Consider the following 22,338-nt stretch of genomic DNA (forward strand, 5'->3'; position numbering starts at 1 on the left):
TCAGTCCTGTTTTTAAAAATGTGTATTTGCTCAGTCTACAACTTCTACATCTGCAAAAATATGCCTGAAGTCGAGCAGTTAGTACGTTGGCCTGATGGAAAGAGGAGTTAGCCCACAAGAACGGGCAGCTCTGGTTCAAATTTGACCTGTAGCTCTTTTCCTGCATGTCATTCCCCTTTCCCTCCCTCCCTCTCTCTCTCTCTCTCTCTCTCTCTGACTGGCAGAGTATTTGTTTTCCCATTGTCAGAAAGTATCTCACATTTTTATTTTAAGTCATTTTACTGAGCAGGATGTTTGAATGCAGCAGATGTTGTCATTGAGAACTTGCCTCTGACTCTCATTGCACTCTCACTGTTTTAGTGTCACAGCATTATTTGGATGCAGTGCTGCAGTCTATAACGTGATTACATTATCAACAGTTTCTGACAGCATGCAGGTGATTCAGGTTGATGACATGCGCACCCCTCCCTCTTCCTCCTCCTCTCTCTCTCCTCTTCCTCTTCTCAGTGGAGTGGCAGCATGTTAGCGTCAGGCTCGTGCGCGCCTCGCGCTTTGTCCATGCGTGTGCATGTGTGTGCGTTCAGTCGGAGGAGTTACTGTGAATCTCTTGTAGACAGACATATTTGGATGGTGTATAATCGTATAATCTATCAGATTAGAGCCGCTGCACCTCAAAAAGAAGACAGAGGGGCGCTCTTTTTCTTCCTCTCTGGTTTTTAATCATTTAAATCCTGGGAAAAACGCCGATGTTCGTTATTTTCTTGTTCGTTGGAATAAAAGCCGAAACGTGTCTGTGAGCTGTCCATGGTGCTGAAACCCGTCTGCGACCTCTCTGAGCTGCAAAACAGCGAATTAATGCGCCTCAAAACGGCGATCTGACGCAAAATTGATCCCGTTAGACGCACGCGGAGCCGAGGACAACCTGTTAGCTTCTCCTGGATTACACCGCCTCCGCTGCATGCGCGTCAAACCCGACTCCCAGGAGGTGAAGAGGAGAAGACGAAGGAGAAGGCATTGAGAATATTTGACTCCTTCGCCGCATACCTACTGACCTACTTTGTGCAAGTTGGGGGTCAAACTCGCGACGCAGAAGAGGTGGAGATGGAGCTGATTTGGAGACGGTGGTGACCCTGCATGTGGGCAAACTTGCAGTGAAAACGCAGAAGAGTTTAAAAAGAAGAAAAGAAGAGACACAAAAAGAGGCATGGAGAGGGTGAAGAGGCAGAGGAGCGCGGAGAAAGATAAGGTTATGACCGCTTCTCTTAACCTGGACGTCGGGTTGATGCTGCTGCTGCTGGCCTGCTGGCAGACTCCGGAGCTGGTCGGAGCAAGTGAGCAATCATTATTATTTATTAGATACGATTTATTTTGTATTTCAATGAAGTTCAAAAAAGACTAAACAGCTAAAACAGTTAATAAATGTTGCACATAAAAGCCAATTTAACAGATTAAGGTGTTAATGAATCAAACATGAACATGAGCATTGGTCTCATATCCGTGAAGCAGACTGTCTTCAACTAGCATATTATAGATAAAATACTTCATTCACATATGAGGTGAAAAGGGACGTTTGCCTCATTTTTATAGTTTGCAGTTCAAGAGTATTGAAGCAAGGACATTTCTTCTGTTAGTATCCAATATTTTAAAAATGTATTAACTAATTGTAACAGTAATTCTGCCCCTTGCTGAGAAGGACATTTTGCTCCTCTTTCAGGCAAATCGAGTAAACGTCTCCCATACTGGGTGTTTTTCTTTGTATTGATCCATTTATCCTAAAGACTGCTGCACTTAAAGCTCGGGCTGTGCAACTCAAAATCGGCCAAATTAGGTTAACTTTATTTGAATGCCTAACGGAGATGGATGAATTGGTGGAAAACAAGCCAATATAAGTGTCAAAATGCTTCGATAAAATGTAATGATCCAACAGTTTTAGAATGATTGTTTTGTGTGAGGCCATTTCAGCGTGGAGAAAATGATAAGAGAGGAGGTTACGAGGCTGAAAACCCATCTGACCATTAACAAGTCCATTCGACATATTGTTCTTTCCTCATAGCAGCACAGCTTTCCTGTTTGACTCCGGGTGAGTGCTGCTGGGGGTTGCTGCACCGTGTTTACTCCTCATAATTCAACTAGACAAACAGCTGTTGTAAACCTGTCAAAAGCCTAATTTAATGTTTAGCCTGGGATTGACATCTCAGACCAATCTCTTCACCTCTCTTTGGCTCGTTTTAATTAGCTGCAGCGGGCACTTAAATCATCCCTCCACCGCTGCCGTCCCTGCTCTCTTTACCTTTATACAACGTTAAAATCAAAGCTACGTCTTTACAAATGAAACCTAATCAGTGCTCTCCTCCTTGACTGATCACCAACAGGCGGCTAATCTGCATTTACGAGCCTCTGCATTGATTTATCCCATGAGATGTCTTTTATATTTCCCCCACATGGCCTTCACCTTCCCTGCTCAGGAGCTTGTGTCCCCCAGGCTGCATCCCACTGCAGTCCCACCTCAGGCTGAAACCAGGATTTTTATTTATGGAAAAACAGCCCGATCAGTGTCTGAATCGAAGTTAAAGCTCTGGAAAGTGGAAACCACAAGCCAGAAAAACACGTTTGCTCAAGAGACTTTTTTTTTCTTTTTCACTCTTATCGGTGAGCTGAGGTCTTTCTTCTCTTGGAAACACAGTTTCTTCCAGCAAAACTTGGGGGCATATTTGACCTTACCAAGTAAAAAAGATAGTTTTCCACTGAGATCACAGCTGGGCTGACCTGAAACTTTAAAGGCTTGGTGGCATTGTCCTCTACAGTGTATGGCTGTTTTAGGTGTTTGGGTATTGAAAAGGAGTCCTGGGCTCACGATACAATTCTCTCCTGGTTTATTTTACAAAATGAGACTGAAGACTGGAACAGATTCCTTTAGTGGAGCTTCTCATCGGGGTGTCGATTAAATGCTGCATCATGTTGGTTGTGCTGTTTGTGTCCTTCCCCGTCTTCTTGCAGTATTTGGACACAGTTTTTGTCTCCTCTGTTATCTTCTCACCGCCGTCATTTTCTGTCATAGTGAAGCCAAAATGCTTCCACAGAGGGCAACAGTGTATTCCTAATTTGCAACCTCCTGTTGATCAAGTCACAGACGTCTCGGAAAAAAGGATTCACAATGACTCACTGAGCAATTAACGTAGACTGATGAAGTCGTTTGAATAAGGTCAAACGCTCCAGGAAACTTATCGTGGAAGTAGCAATAAGAAGACTCATGAGCAGTATCTGCCCTGAAGATCAAGACTGAATCTACTTATTTCAGAGGATTAAATTACCGTAAATTCCGGACTATAAGCCGCTACTTTTTTCTCACACTTCGAGCACTGCGGCTTCTACTCCGGTGCGGCTAATGCATGGATTTTTTATGGGGGACTATGAGCTTCTGCCGCAAAAACATTTGACTTCGTCACGTCGGATCTTAATATCAGTCATTTTGCGCTTCATGCACGCACCCTCATGATGGAAAACACACGGAGAAATACATATGATGCAGCTTTCAAGTTAAAGGCGATCGACCTGGCTGTCAAAGAAGCTAACAGAGCTGCTGCACGTTAAGATGACACTGACAGCGACAACAGAGACTGAGGAAGTGAGTAATGAAGTCATTCTGAGGCAGTGAATGGATGGACTTTTTCTTGTGAAATATATTACGGTCATCTTTTTCATCAGCCGTGTTACAGACACCGTCGGCTAGGCTTCGTATTGTAACGGTTCATGTTGTAAAGTCAGTAGTTGATAATGTGTTCATAATTCCGATTATGTGGAGAGTCAGTGAATGCACCAGCGAGAACGTGTTGAGTGGCTGTATGAGAGAACGCTGGGGGAGAGAGTTGGATTGTTATGGCAAGTTATGTGTTGCTCTCTGCTGTAAACGGCGTGGTCACGGCCGACAGTGATCGGGTTATTAAAAGTTATTATTTGAACGCTCTCGTCGTCCTTTAACGTCCGTACGGACGCTACAGTATTTGCGGATGTTACCGGTAGCCTACGTCTGTGTAAATAGCTCTTGTTATAGCGTGGACACCTGCGGCTTATAATCAAGTGCGGCTTATATATGTACAAATACATTTATTTACTTATTTTTAGCCGGTGCGGCTTATATCCAGGTGCGCTCAATAGTACGGAATTTACGGTAACTGGATTTGATATTTTTTTGTGTTGGAATTTTTTGATCCCAGATGGAAAGTTGGCAGGCAGTTTGTTTCCTCACCTAAAAATCTGCAAGCGTACTTGGAAAGGATTTCAGAGCAGGATGCTGAGGCTTAGCAGCACATTGGGGATCCTAAAAATGCACGGGCTGCGACCTAAGGAGGTTTTTACTGAGAGAGAGAGAGAGAGAGGGTCAAAGAGCTTCTTTATTCATGCAGGGAGACTCTCCTCCTTCTGCTCGGCTCTGCTGCACTTCACCGCTCTGCTCACTCTGACTTCCACGGACTACCTGAGGATTTCAATGAACTCTGTGTCTCAGTTTTCGTGCAGTTTCGCCTACATGAATTGAATCACAGAAATTCATGTAAATCCCTTTTGCAGGTTCCTTGTGAGACGTGACTTTATTTATCAAGGGCAAATCACAATTCTCCTGTAATTACTGACATTTGGGCGAACTTGAAAATATTTTTGCATAATGTGCTCATTAATCCGAAACGATAGGCAACTTTCAGTTGACCCCGCAGATGTTGGAACACAATTAAAAGTTGTATTTATGACATCAGGTTTTGATTGGATAAACAGTGGGGCTACAGAGACGCAGGATGATAATAAAGAGCATTCAACCACACACACACACTTAAATTTACCACAGAAAGAAAAGAGTGTAAATCAACTGAAACACAAGTCAACAACAAATAGACAAAGTGAGGAAAATCACCCCAAACAAAAGATTCAAAGTGACCCCAAAAGATGTTGCAGAGATAGAAAATAACTTGTAAACATGTAAGAAAAGATACAGTGGCTATTATGACTCAAAATTACAACTTCAGATACACAAACATGCCGACACAGATGCCAAACAACTTTAAAATGTATCACAAAGAGACGAGAGAAAACAACAACGTACTCCTAATAACTTCAGAGAAACGATGAATGAATACTAACAGTCCCAAGACGGCTCAAAGTAGAAACTGAAAGACTGCAGAGACGAGAACCAAGGTGATCCCAAAATGAAACCACTATGAAACGACTTTTAATAACCATAAAGAACAACAAAAACTAATAAGAACAAAATGAAGGCCAACGAACAGATGTCTAATCACAACGACAGGACACACGGTGACCTCAAAGAGGAAACGAACCACCACAGAGAGATACAAAGTTTTCATGAAGGCATAAAACAACCCAAAAAAGTCCTTCCACATGTCCCCAACGTCTCCAATTATCCTTCATCAAACTGTCTGAATCAGCATGCACAGGTTGTGACTGTATCTCCAGCACACACACACACACACACACACACACACACAGACTCAGAGAGTGGTGTGGAGCCATTACCCAGATTATTCTGTCTGAGTGTATCAGCACACTGTGATTTATGATCCACTATCCTGCTCGGGTCGTACGTCACACAACTCTTAGAGAGAAGCGACTGTAAACACAACGTCATGAGGCCTGTTGTTGTTGTTGTTGTTCAGTGATTATTGTTGTTTATGACGATGATGTTTAGACCTCGTCATTGTTTTGTTGTTGAGTCAGTGCTGCAGGTTTGATTTGATAAAAAAAAGTCTGGTGGAGGCTTGTCTGTCCCTCCGTGCGATGCATGACTAGAGGATTTTGTGGAAACATCAAACCAACGTTATGTCTGTTTTTCTGAACTTCTGCGAGCCAATTAAGAAGAGGAAGGAGGGAAATCTTCAGTAAAGGCATCACACAAGTAAACACACACCAGCTGCTCCTGTCTTCTTTGCAGATTGATGAACACGTTTTATTTTAATGATAAAACAAAGACAAGTGTTTTGAAAGTTCTGCCTCTGTTGCAGGTTTGGACTCCTCTTCCTGGAGCTGTTTTATTCATACGAGATAAACTGAGGAGACCACAGACATGAGGACGGTTAAAACCAGTGTTACACATCACTTGTGTTCAGCCACACACCTGCTGTTTGCAGTCATGATTTGACAGGGCCGATTCCAAGCACACTAGATCTTACAGAAACTTGTGATCAGACGGGAAAAACGATTATGGAGGTAGCTCAGCGTCGTCAGCTGGCTGGCGTTCATTCTGACATCCAAAATGGCGTCTAAAATCGTCTTGTGTGTAGCCAATTTAATGACACTGTTTAATGTTTTATGTGTTCTTTCACGACGCTTGGATTGGGGAAATCAGAGTTAGTCGCTTATTTTCGATGCTGACAAAATATCCAGGATATCATCGGTTATTTTAAGAGATTGGAGCTCAGAAATGTGGCTTCAAACAGGAGCAAACACAATCTGAAAAGTGTCTGAGTGCATCCGGAAATGTTTTAAAAAAATGATGAATATGTATGAAAAATTAATCTGAACAAACCAGCTGAAAACACCAAGGACAGACAAGGGCAAGCGAGCAGGGTTTGTGTGTGTGTGTGTGTGTGTGTGTGCTCTCTCAACCACCTGAACGGCTATATTTCATCATTTAATCAATAGCTACATTCTCCTCCTCCTCGTTTCACCTACTCTCTCTCTCAGCCCTTTTTTTCTACCACTTTGTCTAACATGTATTTCTTCCCCCTCCTGCTCTGTCCATATGTCTCACTTTGCTCTGCCGTCTTGTCTTTTCTTGTCCCTCCGATCAGAAAAACATTGAAAATTATTTCTCCCATCTTGTGACTGGAGTCCGAGATAATTGCTCCCCCTTTGTCTTTTGACTCATTCATCCCTGTCCTGTCATATTCCCGTCCTCCTCTTCATCTTCATGTCTTTCCTGACTTTAACTTACCCTCTCCTCCTCTCTCCGTGTGTATAATGTAATCACAGGAGTCTATTCAGCGTGTGTGCTCAGCGTGCCGGCTCTGGCAGATGAAAGCAGTCGGGGTTTAGCAGCCGTGACATGACAAGAGTTTGGGGGGAGATTTTTTTCTGTCCTTGGCCGTGATGGAGGGACATGTTCAGTGTGTGTTTCCCCCAAGGAGTGTGTGTGTGTGTGTGTGTGTTTAGGTGGAGGATGGAATCTTTCCGGCTTGCCTTTAATATATGTACATATGTTTGATGTTCTGACTCTCTACATGTCAACTACTCTCTTTAATCCTCATTGAAATTCTTCTAAAACGTTGCAACAAACAGCAGAAACTCCAAAAAATATGCAGACCTGAATAAGTCGATTAATTTGTCAGTGTTCTTTTGCAGCAGTTGTTTGAAGATCATTTCCGTGCATGAAATTAGCTACACAAAGATTTTTTTGTGAAGGTCAATCCAACAAGAGTGCTGCTGTAGAAAGTACGCCAGCTAAAGCTTGTTTTTTTTATTTATTTTTTTATTTGTTAGACAACAAAACAGTCCAGGAAGTCCAGTTTGAGAAACCTGTTTTACTGCTTCGACTGAGTAGATGTTGTTTGTGTGAAAGCGGATTTAAAATGTTGCAGGATAAATGCTTAATTTTGAACTGGCATTATTGCGTGTTCCCTACCTGTGGTGCAGCCTGCACTGCGTCCTTTTCATACCTGTTTGCTGCACAGAATTGTTGCAACCTGATTGCATTCTTGTTAATAGCTGCATCCCATCAGCCAGGCTCCAAAATCTTACAAAGTGCAGAGTTTAATCACATCGAATAATTCAGAAATGTTTAACATGCAGCTGTTGTTAAGCAACACCGTGTTCTCCGTCATTTCCTCAAACTCTGTCTCTGTGCAGCTGTTGTTTAGTACAGACATTTAGTAATTATACATTGAGGATTTTGTCACAGAACAGATGCAGCAGCCAGTTCCTCCACCCACAGTGTCAGGAAATAGACCAGCATGCACTGCAGCCACACACATGCTGCTTTTTCCTCAGCTAAAAAAACTCCCACCTCTTTGCTCTCTCTGCTTTCATTCAGTCCTCCTACACACACTCCCTGTGCAACAGGTCCATACGCCTTCACTGCCAGAGGGGCATGCTGGGAAAACTAGGGTGACAAACAGAAGCAGACAGGGCAGATTGAAGACCTGGTGGACTTGGTCACAGATTACTATGTTGAAGAAATAAGCAGGTTTTTCTATAAGGGCTCTGAAGTGGTTTTGGCAGCAGGCTGACGTCTCCTACAGGGAGCTGAGGTTTGCATAATGGTTAGCTTGTTAGCCGCAGATAGGGTTTGACATTCACGGCCGTACTCCACTGGATGCTTTCCATCTGAAATCCCGCTGAATTTTCCTTTTTTTAAAGTCTGTTTGGAGAGTTTGTGTCAGCTCTGCCGCCTCCAGCCGCCTGGAAATGAGCCGCGCTCTTTGTGTTTGCAGCACAGAGGAGGTGCTGCTGTCGGTTTTGTTTTGGTGTAAAAAAAGGCAGCGCTGGATTCAGGAATAATACAGGGACGGATACGCCAGACCTAAAACAAACACAATGCAGCTGTGACCATTTTAATCTAATAACAAACACATGCTTCAAAATAAAAAGGAAACATAACTAAAGGCTGTCGAGAAGTTTAGAAAAGGCCAGTCAGGGGCGCTAGGTAGCCTAGCGGTTTGTATCCTTAAAGCAGACGCTAAGCTATCTGATGTTGCTGCTTTTGTTTTTCTTTTTTTTGATGTCTTTATTCTGTTGGGTTCTCTCAGACACATTTTTGTGTTTCTGTCTCTTTTTTTGGTTATCTTGTTGTTTTACTGTCTTTTCTCTCTGACGGTTTATTACTTTCCTCTCTTTATGGGTTTTATGTTTTTTCTCTTGTTGTATTTCATCTCCTTCCTTCTTTATGTCTCGCTGAGTATTTCCTCCACTCCTGCTTCTGTTTTGTCTTCATCACTTTCTTTAACCTCGTATTCTTGATCTCTTTCTCTCCACTTTAACCTGTTTTATGACTTTTATATTTATATTTTCAATGTTTTGTCTGTTCTTCTCTTTTTTTGTTAGCAGTTCCTTCGTTGTTGTCTTTTTCTTTCTTCCTTCACTTCTATGTTTATATGACCAGTTCTTAGTTTTCTCATTTTTTTTTTTTTTTTACCTCGTTATAGCATTTTTTTCTGCATAAGAACCCAAAGAAACGTGCTTCTCTTTTCTTTACTGTCTTCTCCCTCCCCCTCCTTGCTGCAGAGGTCTCATCCTTTTACTGATGATTTACTACTTAAAAAAATCTCACCCTCTCAGCAGATACTTGTCATCAGGTTAAATCTGCCTCCAGAGATTCATTAACAGCAGCCTTAAGAAATGTATCTGCGTGGGTTTTCATTTTTGCACATGATCATACATTTACATTTCAGCCATTTAGTCGACACTTGAATCCGATGAATCACACCGACAGAGCGGATGTAAGGGTCGCCCTCATCAGTGAGTTCGTCAATGACACGTGGACAGAACGAAACACGAACACACCCGTCTTGTGTAATCTACACAGAAAGTAAAACTTTCTTTTTGCAGGATTGTCTTCTATCAACATGTTTTTTTGTCTCTTTTTACGCTACAATATATTTACACAGGATATACGAGGATTTTTGCTGTAGCCTGTAAATATTTATAATGTCGCCTATGTTGCCTTTAAATCCAATTACATTCAACGTTTTTTGCCAGAGTCAGGAGGGAAGTGTAAACTGTTCTGTGTTGTGCTTGATCTTTCCTGCAGCAGGACGTGGATTTCCTTCAAACTGACATGAGTTTGTTTCTCACACTTTTACATTATGTGTCTGTCACAGCTGTGCCGGCGGCCCCCGTCAACGTGTCGGTGACCCAACTGAGGGCGCACTCAGCCATGGTGACCTGGAACGTCCCTCAGGGAGACACCGTCATCGGATACTCCATCTCACAGCAGGTACGGATATATAGTCTTTGTTTTATCTCTGAATGTGTGTGTGTGTGTGTGTGTTTGATATGCACGCAGCTTTAGATTGATCTCTCTTAATTGGTTTAATCCTCAAAAAGCTTGAAAAATAATTTGTCGGACGGCTCATTAAATGGAGTCAATCTGTCACACGTCAAATTTCTCCTGATCTGAACCTCTCTCCGTCTGCACGCTCGTTTGGTTGAAGGCCAATTAATTTTTCAGGGATACAAATTGAAGGGATATAAATTATGAAGCCTCTGCCCGGAAAGCTTGGATTGCTGCCACGCTGGGAGCTAAAAAACAGCTCCTTTGAAAGTTGAATTATGTATTATCTGTGATTGTTTTTTAACTCCGGGACAGAGACTCGTTTCTGTTGTTGTCTACAGCAGGGTTTCTAAAACGCTGTGTCACACAGGAGGGCAAGAGTCGAGTCACAAAAGGTGTCCTCTAAAGGTTTGGAAAGGTCCGGCCATCCCATCATGAACATTGAATATGAAAAGGCCGGTGAAGGTCGGCAGCAGTAGCTCAGTGCGTAGGAACTGAAGGGGCGCCGGTTCAAGTTCCGATGCGGACATAATAAGGTGATCTGGTACCTGGACAGGGAGCCATACCACTTCTTGAGCACTGCCCTTGAGCAAGGCACTGAAGCCCGCACCAGCTCAGGAGGTGCTTCCAGTAGGGCCAGCCGCCGCACTCGGACATCTCTCCATCAACAGAGTGCGAACAGCAGTTTCCTTCCAGCGAGTATCGTTCAAGCATCCAGTTAGAGAGAAACAGAATCAGTGGTAGAACATAGAAGACGGCAGGTTTTTATCACGTCTCTTTCATTAATATGACATTCAAACAATCTGGAGAGATCGGGCAAAAAGAGGAAAACCAACAAAGAGTGTCAGAGGAACGGGAAGCTATCAACAGAGACGTTAATGAAGAGAGGAAGGAGTCATTAGGTTTTTAAATAAACCCTTGAGTCATTAATCCACAGCAATTATCACTTCCCAAATGTGTCATTTTAAATTTGTTATCTTCACCAAACAACATGGTTCTAAACGTTTGAAGCCTCTCTGAGTTTTTGTAGACGTCAGCATCTCTCGTCCTGTTTGTGCTGCGTGTTGATCAGTCTGTGAAGCAGCCGATTGTTGTTTCTCTCTCGGTCCGTCCTTCTGTCCGTTTAGACTCAGAGCTTACATATTCTCTTTCTTTTAAGGCACTACAACACCATCTTTCTAAATACCCCTCCAGCAGCTGCAGAAGAGTCCTCCGGGGGGGGGGTACAAGGACCCGGGGTTGGAAACCATGGGACATCTTCCATTAACTGTAATTCAGCTAATAAATCACGTCATTATGTTGGGCTCCTGTAACACGGCCTGCTCGCTCAGCTTGGTTCATCCTAATCAGTTTTTACCTCCCACCGTTTGGCACAAAGCAGAATCAGACATCAGACGAGCTCCGAGTGGGAGGCGTCTCCATTAGTGGAAATAATTTGGCTCAGCCTCGTCTCACGGGAGAGACATCCTCGACGGTGGCGCTGCCAAACGACTGCTTTTTAATATTTATCTTTTTAAAGTCGCCTCTCGTCCGACTCCCAATCCATCAACTTCATGGCATTTTCCCTAAAACAGAGGAAGTGAGTGTTAAACATCTCCAGCTGTAACCTCGGAAACGTAAGAGAAGAGCAGTCGAATATAAATATGGGAGGTGGTGCAGGAGGTTTTATTTCTGCCTGTTAGTCGTCAGAACTGTGCAAACAGCCAGTTATATAAAAGGTGGAGAAAGCTGTCAATCAAAGGTGCATCCAGAGTTTTTCACGAGGAAAAATCTGCTTCATGGTTTAAAGACACGAGCAAAAATGAAATGAGACGCACACATTGGCCGCTGAAGGAGATTACGTCCCGCGTATTATCTCTCAGCAAGGAGCTGAGTCTCTGGTTTTGTGAAGGAGAAGCAGGACGAGTGAGCCGGCTCAGACAAAGACCTCCTTCACAAGTTGTTCCTGCAGAGATCCCATCCGCCTGCCGAGATTCACACGTTACGCAACACAGCTTTCAGACACACACACAGTAAAGCTCAGTCTGATTCTTAAACCCCACACACAGGTAATGATTGATGTGTGCATGTGGGCGGATTTTGATCAAATAAATCGGAGCTGCTCCTGCAGAGAGGTTTTTTTTTTATTTTTATACCTGCCGTCAGAAGAACATTGTGCTTCTTCACTGCTGAGCAACAGAAAAGACTCCTTTCCTCTCTGAAACTAAAAATAACTGTTCAACTGAACGTCGTCTTCAGCTGCAGGATCAAAAGGCCAGTGTGCAAAGAGAACACGTTTTGCAGGAGGTTAGGACCTTTTAAAAAATGTCGGGCTCAAAGTTTTTTACTGTGAGGGGAAATTCAGCTTGTTGTTTTGATGCTGCGATTGGAGGAACACACGAAAGAGTGACTGAAGTGATTTTACACAAATTAAGATTTTCAGGACTCGTTGGATTTCACACGTTCAGAGACGTAAACCATGAAGGTTCTCCTCTCCTCCTCGTCTTCACCCTTGACGAAGGTGTCTCTGTCTTCTGGCTGAAGTTCTGTCGTTTGTGCTTCATGTGCTGGGTTTGAATTTTTGGGGTCCAGATTGGATGAATCTTGCATAATCACAGCTGAGTCACCAGTTTGCATGAAATCCTGATTAACATCCCTTTCAAGCTGCACAAAGACAAAAAGTCTATTGTGTCTTTTTTGGAGCTGAGGGACAGTAAAGCCTTCATCTGTGATCCACGCTGCTCTCAGAGCTGCCAGAAGAGAGTGAGCCTCGCCTCGGACTCTGCTGAGTCTCTGGACCGCCTCGAGCGTCCTGCCAGCCCTTTTATTTATTGACTCCTCTTCAGCTCTTAGTGCTTTACACACACTTTTACTCTCAACGAGACACTAACGCCCAGCACAGGTCTGAGGAGGCGAGTTCAGTCCAGGAATAGTTGACTTTTTGTTTTGAGTGAAGGTTTCTACCTTCTCGTCTTGATTGATTTTGAGCTCCTGCAGAGATAAAAGATTTCAACATGAATCTGTCCTTGAGTTGTTTTGATAAATCTCTCTTAAAGTGTCTTTAATATCACTCAGCTTCTTAGAGCTAAATCGACCTTTTGTGCTTCGGTTCTGAGGATGAAAATGTGACGTTTTGGTGCTTTAATAACATCTCACAGCAGGCAGCTGCCCCTCCTCGTCATGACAACATTAACATGAGACCAAAAATCCACCTGAAAAGGAGCTAATTCCTTTTTTCATGTTGAACCTTCTGCTGTCACTCGATGAATTATTGTATTTATATACTTTTATGTTTTCTGTAGCCGAGTCGCTCAATAAACATTTGAATAGCACCACTTCTTAAATGTGATCTCAGGTCTTCAGGTCTTTATGTTTTCATCTGTCCAAACTTTGGATGGTGACATGTCTGAGCTCTTCACAGTTTGTGTTTCTGAAGGCAGATTCTGTCTGAGCTGATTCTTCGTCTCCTGCAGACCTGACTCCCTCCGCTGGGACGGCGAGGTGTCCGAGCTGAATTTCTATGAGCTGCGGCGGCAGGACTTTATTTACACTGATGACATCTGCGCTGAAGGCGTGAAATAATGTGTGTGTGTGTGTGTGTGTGTGTGTGTGTGTGTCCAGAGGCAGGACGGCCTGATGCAGCGCTCCATCCGAGAGGTGAACACGTCGAGCCGCTGGTGTGTGCTGTGGGATCTGGACGAGGACACACACTACAGCGTACAGGTGAGACACACACACACACACACACACACACACACACACACACACACCATGCAGCAGGGTTATTACTAACCCGTCCGGACTGCAGGTCACACATGTTCCACTTTCAAACAAGTCACATTGATTTCTGCAGCAACAAGGCGATTCACGGAGCTTCACACTTGCTGACATTGTAGTTTAACATCAGTGTTATTGATTGTTGTTGTTGTTGTTGTTGTTGTTGTTGCAGCAGCGTTGGTCTCCTCCTTTCTGCCTCTCGCTCTCTCTCTTCCCTCTTTACAAGCCAAACGGGCTCAGCAGACGCTCTTCATCATGAGTCTGCTTCTGCTCGAGCTTTCTGCCTCTTCAAACTTTTTCCTCTCCACTCTGACTTAGTGCTCATGATGGATGAATGTTTGGTCTTTGCAGATAACAAAGAGTAAGAAAAGCATCATCAAAAGAATAAAAAAAGTCCCTCTGAAAGCTTAAAGAAGATATGACAGAGCTTCACATCATTCAGGCTCTTATTAAAGAGCTAACTAATGTCACGCACAGATTTCTTCTCCATCTGGCGTGCCACATGCTGTTTTTAATAACTGCTCATTCTCGTAATGAAACACAGAACAGAGTAATTCATGACATGCAAGCAGAGCCGTCCCACCTGAAACAGCTTTATTAGTGTTCTGTGTTTGCACAAAGTAACTCGTATGAACTCTGCACTGAAAGCTGCTTTTCAGCTCAGGAGGAGAATCTAATGTGACTCCATTATCATGACTCTATTAAACATTTTATAATCCATTACAGCTTAATAGACTGACACCCGGCGTCCTTCAGCTCAAGGACTCGGTTGAATCCGCTCGTCAGCACGAGGATGTCCTGCAGGACAGTCATTGAGCAAAACGCCATTGAAGCCTCGCCAACACCGGGAGCACGGAAAAGTTTGACTTTTCTCCCCCTGACCTCGTAGGGGAGAGGGCGAGGAACATTGGGACATTTTCTCTCTGGAGTTTGACGGAGAGCGAACAGATCGGAGCTTTGCCGACAGTTTGCAGACATGAAACGTCCCATTTATTAAAAACAGAGAGAGAGGAGGGGAGGAAGGACATGCAGAAGGAGGTACAGGTCGGACTCAAAGCCAGGACTCCAGCCTCTGTACATGACGACCGCAGGCAAGATTTATAGATCGTTTTCAAAGATCAAACTTTAAAATTGTAGAAACTAGAGAGGATCTTTGAATACTTGTATGCTGATTAAATTCATAATTTTATTGTTCAGTTTCTTGACTGAGTTCCTGGATTTCCTTGCTGCAGCGTCTGTGGAGAATACAGAGTTTAAAAACAGACATTTTCCCCCTGTGGGCTTTGGTTAGAGCGAGAGGGAGCAGGTAGAGCAGAGAAAGTTTGCAGAGATCAAACATGAAACTTTTGAATTAAAGAAATCCTTTGGATACTTTGAGATGAATTCAAGGACTGTCATATTGCTCGAATGATTTCCCCGACAGAAGACGTGTTGTGTGTAGGCGTGTGTAGGCGGCAGCTGAAGCTTCTCGTGGATCTAATAGCACCTCTGTGATGGATTTCTGTCTCTGTGTGATTGTTAAACTTAATATGTTCTGTTATCAGACTCAACTGGCCCTGCTGGAAATATCTCAGTGTTCTGTTTAAACAAGATAAACAACAAGCTTATTTATTTCCTGCAGTCATTTTTAAATGGATTTATTGTCGAGTGTCCCAAAGAAGGTCGCAGTGCGAGTCTTCAGCTCACATCTGTATTCCCTCGTTCGTCTTCAGTGTTCCTTCTGCTCTTAACGTTTGTCCTCTGACAACGGGCCAGAACCCAAAGCACCATGTCGTCACTAAATGTCCCTCTGCGAGCCACTTCCCTGTCACTGGGACATAATGTCTCCTCTCTTCATGTCTCAGCATCTGGATCCTTCTCTCCTGTAGGTGCAGTCTGTGGGGCCTCACGGGGACAGCCAGCCGAGCCGTGCCGTCCAGTTCAGGACTCTGGAGAAGACGGACCATTACCCAGCCGGAGTCCTGGACCACCGTAAATAAAAACACACCTCCTCTGTTTCTCCTTAAACACGTCCTGGAAGTTTCATGTTTTATTTGTGTCCTCAGATGAACCAGCGATGGAGGGGCTGGGAATGACTCCTCACCTGCAGACAGGAGAGCTGCTCATCATCACCACCGTGCTGCTGCTGTGGGCAGGTCAGAGGTCATCTGTGTCACTGCTTTACTTCACTATAATGTTCATGTTCATGGATGAGGTTTCGACACTCGTTTTTTAAACTCAGTTTTTAAGACTCAAGAAGTTAGTCACATGACACACAGACTGATTGGGGTAAGAAGAAAGACTCTCTCTCTCTCCTCCTCCTCCTCAGCGGTGATCGCCCTCTTCTGCCGGCAGTACGACATCATCAAAGACAACGACTCCAGCAGCTCCAAAGACAAAGCCAAGAGGCCGCTGGTGCGCTCCACCTCCTTCTACAACACGTCAGCCGGCAGCTCGCCCATCTACCACAACGGAGCCGTACGCAGCAGCAGGGTCTGAAACACCTTCCAAACACAATCTGTCTGGCAGGGAAATGTAGTTTTTCTCTGTAGAGGCTTTGTAGTTTCACATCTCCTAGCAACCAGAGCTGCTGCTATCACGGCTAAATATAAATCAACCACAGAGAGAGAGCTGGAGACGCAGAGCTGCGGCTGATCTGTGAGCAGGAGGACGATTTGACTCTTAAATTTGGAGTTCTCCCTCAGAGATATTAAGACAAATGTAAATACTCCTGATGCAAGCAGATCCTTCAGAATTAAATATCATGAAACCTGAAGCAAGCCAACCTTTAAATATATGTTGCTCGAACTTAATTTAATGAATTTAAACCAAAAAAATAATCATCATCCTGAAGGCCATAAAGAATTTAAGTGAATCATTTACTGTCTTAACTTGATCTACTTTAAAAAAAAAACAGAAAGGAAAGTTTCCAGTGTGATAACTTCTAGAGTTTCAGTATTCTGTTCAATTGATAAATTGTGGATGTTTTGTGCATCATTATTATTGCAAACACAGCCTGACATATTTAGTGTGTGTGTAAACTTTAGCATCAGTGTCTGACTTTTACAATTAGGTTTAATAAAGTGTGGCTGCACAGCAGGAATTTAAAAAGAGTGAAGAGATTAAAACCTGGAGTTTGGAGCTGATCCAAGTCGCCTGTGGACAATGATGGATTAAAAAATAATGGGTACAAAACAGCGCTGGTACTTAAAGTGTGTGGTGAGGATGCATGTTGATTAAAAACAGTTTCAGAGGCGAAATCCATTTACAGAGTTGTTTGGGAGAAAGAAGCCTGAGGGTCGAGAAAGTTAAAAAACGAGAGAAAGTTCTGCACAACCTGATTTATTCAACATCCTGTTTCCTTCACAGCGACAAATGTGCCTGTTCTAAGATCGCTTCTCAAACCTGAGCGACGTCAAGAGTTCGATCCAGATGAGTCCACAGGGAGTGATTAGAAATGCGGATAAATGTCAGCTCATTGATTAGTTGATGAATCTTTGAGTGACGTCCATACATTGAAGTCATGCAGACTCGTGTCTGTGCATGTGAGTGCAGCCCACACACCAGCTCTGCGTGCGACCCTGTGAGTGTGTATGACTCACATGTTTGTCTCTGTTTTCTGTTTCTCAGCTGCACAGAGCCTCTTCCTCCATCAGCATCATCCGAGTCTGACAGCAGAGAGCTTCATGTTCCTGAGACTGAGCAGGAGCTGTTACCTGAGGAGCTCTTCAGCACCATGATGTGACAGATGCAGGGTTGATAGACATTTTACAAGTCCAATTTATGAGAACATGCAAACTACTTCAAGACATGAATGACTGCTGCCCTCTAGTGGCTGAAGACTGTTTCTGCAGCATCAAATCAAAACAGTGGACCTCTGGAAAGTTTTCGATGAGTTTAACATTTTTTCACCTGCAGCCAAACTCATGTCCCCCCGTACAAAAAGAATCACAGCTCCTCTCTTTTCTTCCTCAAAGACTCGCTGTAAATATTTCCCAGCATGTCGGCCAGATCCTCTTTTCTTCCCTAATTTGTTTGATTTTTACATTTAATACAACTTTAATCTCTGATCAGTAATCTGTACAGAACTAACATGAACACAGGCGTATCATATGTAACGATAGAGAATATGTACAAAGAGGATATTTACATGTAGGTGTGATTCAAACTAAACATTTGAGGGGAAAAGTGGATAAATGAACTCTTAAATAATAAGTTACATACGTTTGTTGTTCATGTAAACAGATGCGTTTGGTCCTTTTTCTCTTTCATTAAATAATCAGAACTTAGAGGTCATGCATTTAAAATTCGGTGAAGTCTTGGAGGAGTCTTTTTTTACTCGATTGTTAGTTTCCTCTCAGTGTTGATGGTAAATGTAGTTTATTAAAGCAATAAAAAAAGCTGCTGGTTGCAGAGCTGCTCCAGCGGTGCCTTCATGGACAGAACAGCGTCGCTCTGCTGCGTCTTTAACTCCGCCTCCTTTACATCTGTCTGTTCAAACTCTGCAGTCATCAGGCCTTTCTCAAGTCGCTCTCCCTTCACACTGTGACTCTGTTTGTGTTGTTGCATGAAGAGTCCGCCAAGTTGAGTGTTGAGTGACACAAGATGCTGACTCACTGAACGAATGTGACACCTTTTATTCATCGTCGTGGAGACGCTCTGCACATCAAGGTTCTGATTTATCAAAAAACTGAAAGGCGTTTAAATGAGATGTGTCACAGATGTAGATTTGAAAAAGTTAACATCACAACCCGGCTCCTCTGATTCATGATTTTCAGGGACTTAAAAAAACGTGTCATCTTCTACGTGGGAGTGAAGGAGTTTGTCCTAAAGCTTGCTGCGACTTCTAAACCTCCACCTTTAAGAAGCTGTGGACGTGACGTCAGACGGCGTGAGTGTTGAGGGAGCGGTTTGAGAAAGGCCCAGAGGTCAGAGTTTGGAGTGTCATTTCTGCTGTTGTCATTTTAATGCTACTTTTGTGAAACAAGTGAAGATGAAAATGAAGGATGAAATGTTCTGAAGATGTTTGCATGTAAATAAGTTCACATGATTTTTGTGCTTGAAGAACATTTACACTTAAAGTTAGTATAGATTATTTGAGTGAAAATCTGCAATATTCATATTACTTCTTATAGGCTAAGAAATTCTGACATGTTGCGCATTTTATGATTAGATATGTAAAGCCCTTAGATTAGAGAATACATGAATATTTAGAGCTACACATTTCTTAGAGGGAAGAAAGTGACTGACACATCATGCAGTCCTGTAGGTTAGACTTTACACAAAGGAATATGAAGTAGTTATTCTTCTCTTCTTTAACAAATGCAACATTCACATTTAAGAGTTTCAATCAAATATCAAACTTCATAAAGAGGTTTGCGGATGTGACTGGATTTCTAACGGGATGTTCTCCAGTTTTAATTAAGAAAAATTCAGGGTAGTTACCTAGTTTGGCTACCAGATGGCGCCAGAACGCCATAAAATGTGCACGCTGAACGAAGGAAGATATGAAGAGGTGGATAGATGGGTATAAGTATCCTTTATATATATTATTATCATTGATGATTGTCGATTAAGGGATAAATATGTCAACAACAGATCTTTTAAATAAATTAAAGTAATGGATAATCCTGAAATAATGTTTCCAGCAGGTGGAGGTGTTCCCTTCATTTTGAGCTGTGTCCTGCAGGTGGATTTGCTCTCTGCAGGGACGAGGTGGTCAGCAAGAAAACAGACGCGCAACCACGACCATCTGCTCCGTCGCCCTGTTGAATAAAGATGCACACTTTTAAATGAATGCATATATTTCAGGTTTATCTAATTAGAAGCAAATGTCAGCGTTCACCCCACACTGAGCACGAGCAGCAGCTTCAGGGCCTCTGGGGTCAAAGGTCACAGGAAGGACTCTGAGATCAGACACTGCAGGCCCTCTGACCTTCAGATATTGGAATAAAAAAGCCCTCTGCTGTGATATGTCTTTTTCTTCCTTTTCTTTCAAGCTGGAAGACAAAAGACAGGAAAGGATGGAGGAGGAGGAGGATTCTGTGAGGTGCTGCAAAGGGCAGGTCACTGAAATATCACAGCTCGCCTCGGGCTCGTCTTCCTCTCTGATGCTCCAAGGAAGTTTGTGACCATAAAAACGGAAACAGGCTTGTTTGAGTCATTCCGCCACTTTGGTTATAACCTCTTCAATCATGTTTTTTTTCTCATCGTCTTCAACGGGAGTCATAGTTTTGTACGCGATTCCTGCAGGTGTTGGAGGAGGATCTCGTGACTTAATGAGATTTTTAATCTGACGTGTATTACGACCTCCTCCGCGCTGACATTTAAAGAAGCCATTAAGTGATGACGGGTGGGAGCAGCCTGGGAAATTACGTCTTTCCTTTTCTTTTTTTACATCTGAATATTTCATACATTAAAACACTTTCACTGAAAGAATTGTGCAGAAATATGAATGCAGACATTTTGCAACCGAAAGAGAATAAAGTCAAAATTACAATGCAAACTTTTATTAAAGCTGTTGTGATGTCCATTTTTATTGATATTGAAAAAGTAAAAAATCAAGGTAACAAGAACTATCATCAGTCTGTTCAGGCCCTCCATCCATTGTTCATCACTATCATGTGTGCCTCTCCTCTTCTTCTCTTTTCCTGTTTATTTTCATTCCCTATAGATGGACATGACCCCTTCATGTTTATTTGTTGACTTTTATTCATAAACTTTTGTTTTCACAGCAATAATAATAATGCACATCATGTTCAGCAGGAACACTGAGTGATTGCTGTCAGAGGGTGCACTATTTTTTAGGCAGGTTTCCTCCTGTCACTGCAAAACAAAACTATTTTGGGTCACTGCTTTGGTTTAAACTTTGTAAGGCCTCAGGGGGCCTCAGCTGGTCCGGGGTCCCTCACACCTGCCAGCCTTGCATTTTGATTAGCAGCGCCTCTGATTGTCACAGGTGTGCCAAACAGGATTCAGGATCAACAGGGTGAGCAGCGAGGACCACGGGCAGCATCGTTGTTGATCAAAACTGTGGAAGAAGAAGAGCCGGAAGAAACAGGAAGAAGTGTAGATACTCAGTGAGTCATTAAAATGTAGTTTTGTGTGAAAAGCGATGAAATAGATAAGCTGAGGCTGCACCGTTCTGCTAACACGTGGGCTAAAGGTCATGCTAACGTTATCACTACAAATGTTTGGTAAGCGGATACATCGTTACAATAAAATGATAAAGGTGAACAATATTATAAAGTTAAAGCCTTGTTTTCGTCATATTGTAAACTAGTTCATTTCTGTTTGACAACCGACTAATCAACGCTCATACGCTACTGTGAATTAGCATGGAGCTAGCACTTCCGATGTGTTGCTGTGCGACTCGTTGCTATGGTAACATTTCTCCACGAAACAGGCTTAAAGAATTAAACGATATTTTTTTATTATATGCAACTAATATTTATGTCACAGCTGTCAGTCTTAAAGTCTAAATTTGACTTTTTTGCTATAACAACGCGTTAGCTATTAGATTAACGTTATTAATAATTACGTGGTTGGAATAAAGCAAACTATGCGTCTCACTCACATTAAATGTTTAAAGCTAATTACATAAATTCAGACAGATGTATTTATGAATAAAGGATTCTTATCTTAGCTTTGGTTGATTCTAGATTAATTATATAAACCGATTTAGTGAATTAAAATTAGCATCATCTGGTGGTTATTTATGCCTACAAGGAACTGCATTTTGAGAACTGCGTTTTATGGCCGATACATCATTTTCCATACAAAGAGCGCCATCTGGTGGTTACTGGTATGACATTCATTGTAGAATTGACAAATATCCACCAGATGGCGCCCTTGCTATGTAAAATGATATATATTCCATAAAATGCACTTCTCTGAATGCAGCATGTCCTTGTAGTCAACAAATAGTGATGTATAAGCAGTTAAATGAATTCCTTTTAAACAGTTCATATTGTAAATCTAAAAAGTCATTATATATTGGAGTTTAAACGGTTGTATCAGAAATTATTCATGTATAAATTGTTAGACCTTTATTTAATGGAGTCTTAATCGGTTTTTTTTTAATACTCGAATTTGTTTTACAGTTTCTTTTGGTGCCTTTGACATTTTTAAACGAGATTCACTTTTTTTTTAATGCTAGTTATTAATACAATATTGATTAATTTGATGAAAAGAACTGCTTAATATTTGATTAATTTAATTAAAGTAAGTCCCGTCTGTCGAGACTTAAATTATGATTTAAAGATTTGATGCAAGACTATGTCTTGAAGTTTAGATTTAATGGAAAAATCTAGTTTTAACTTTTTTTTCCAGCTACAAGTTTTTGAATTAATGCTTCTTAACCTTAAGTGTATATACACACATATAAATATATATATATATATTTCATCTTTAATGATAGGATCAAACTCTAAATATATTAAAGTATAAATCAGTGAGTCATAAAACTTAACAGTTTTGAATTATCATGTCCTTTATTAAAACAGGTTGCTCTCTGTAATCTTCTTGTTAATCCTCAGTATTTATTAAACATTCTTTGTTTTGTTTGGCGTCAGGAACTAAAATGCGTTTCTCTTCCTCTGCAGGAACTC

The 22,338-nt window shown here is 42.2% G+C and overlaps 1 protein-coding gene across 1 annotated transcript; it reads left to right on the forward strand.

Moving 5' to 3' along the window:
* The first annotated feature begins 416 nt into the window (after positions 1 to 416).
* On the forward strand, positions 417 to 17,657 carry LOC306818541 (fibronectin type III domain-containing protein 5b-like). Its single transcript, XM_079336179.1, has 7 exons — positions 417 to 1,331; positions 9,822 to 9,937; positions 13,595 to 13,696; positions 15,619 to 15,721; positions 15,796 to 15,885; positions 16,059 to 16,222; positions 17,360 to 17,657. Exons 1-7 carry the CDS (start codon positions 1,205 to 1,207, stop codon positions 17,399 to 17,401), a joined length of 744 nt encoding a protein of 247 aa, XP_079192305.1. The 5' UTR covers positions 417 to 1,204; the 3' UTR covers positions 17,402 to 17,657.
* The last annotated feature ends 4,681 nt before the right edge of the window (positions 17,658 to 22,338 follow it).

The sequence above is a fragment of the Symphodus melops genome (assembly GCF_947650265.1).
Source record: "Symphodus melops genome assembly, chromosome: 23".
NCBI lineage: Eukaryota > Metazoa > Chordata > Actinopteri > Labriformes > Labridae > Symphodus > Symphodus melops.

What these genes read in the sequence shown, in the direction of transcription:
- LOC306818541 (XM_079336179.1), top strand. Translation starts at nt 1,205, where the DNA reads ATGGAGAGGGTGAAGAGGCAGAGGAGCGCGGAGAAAGATAAGGTTATG. An exon ending in GATACTCCATCTCACAGCAG is followed by an intron (nt 9,938 to 13,594) that starts GTACGGATATAT and finishes GTGTGTGTCCAG; the next exon opens with AGGCAGGACGGCCTGATGCA. An exon ending in AGCCGGAGTCCTGGACCACC is followed by an intron (nt 15,722 to 15,795) that starts GTAAATAAAAAC and finishes TTGTGTCCTCAG; the next exon opens with ATGAACCAGCGATGGAGGGG.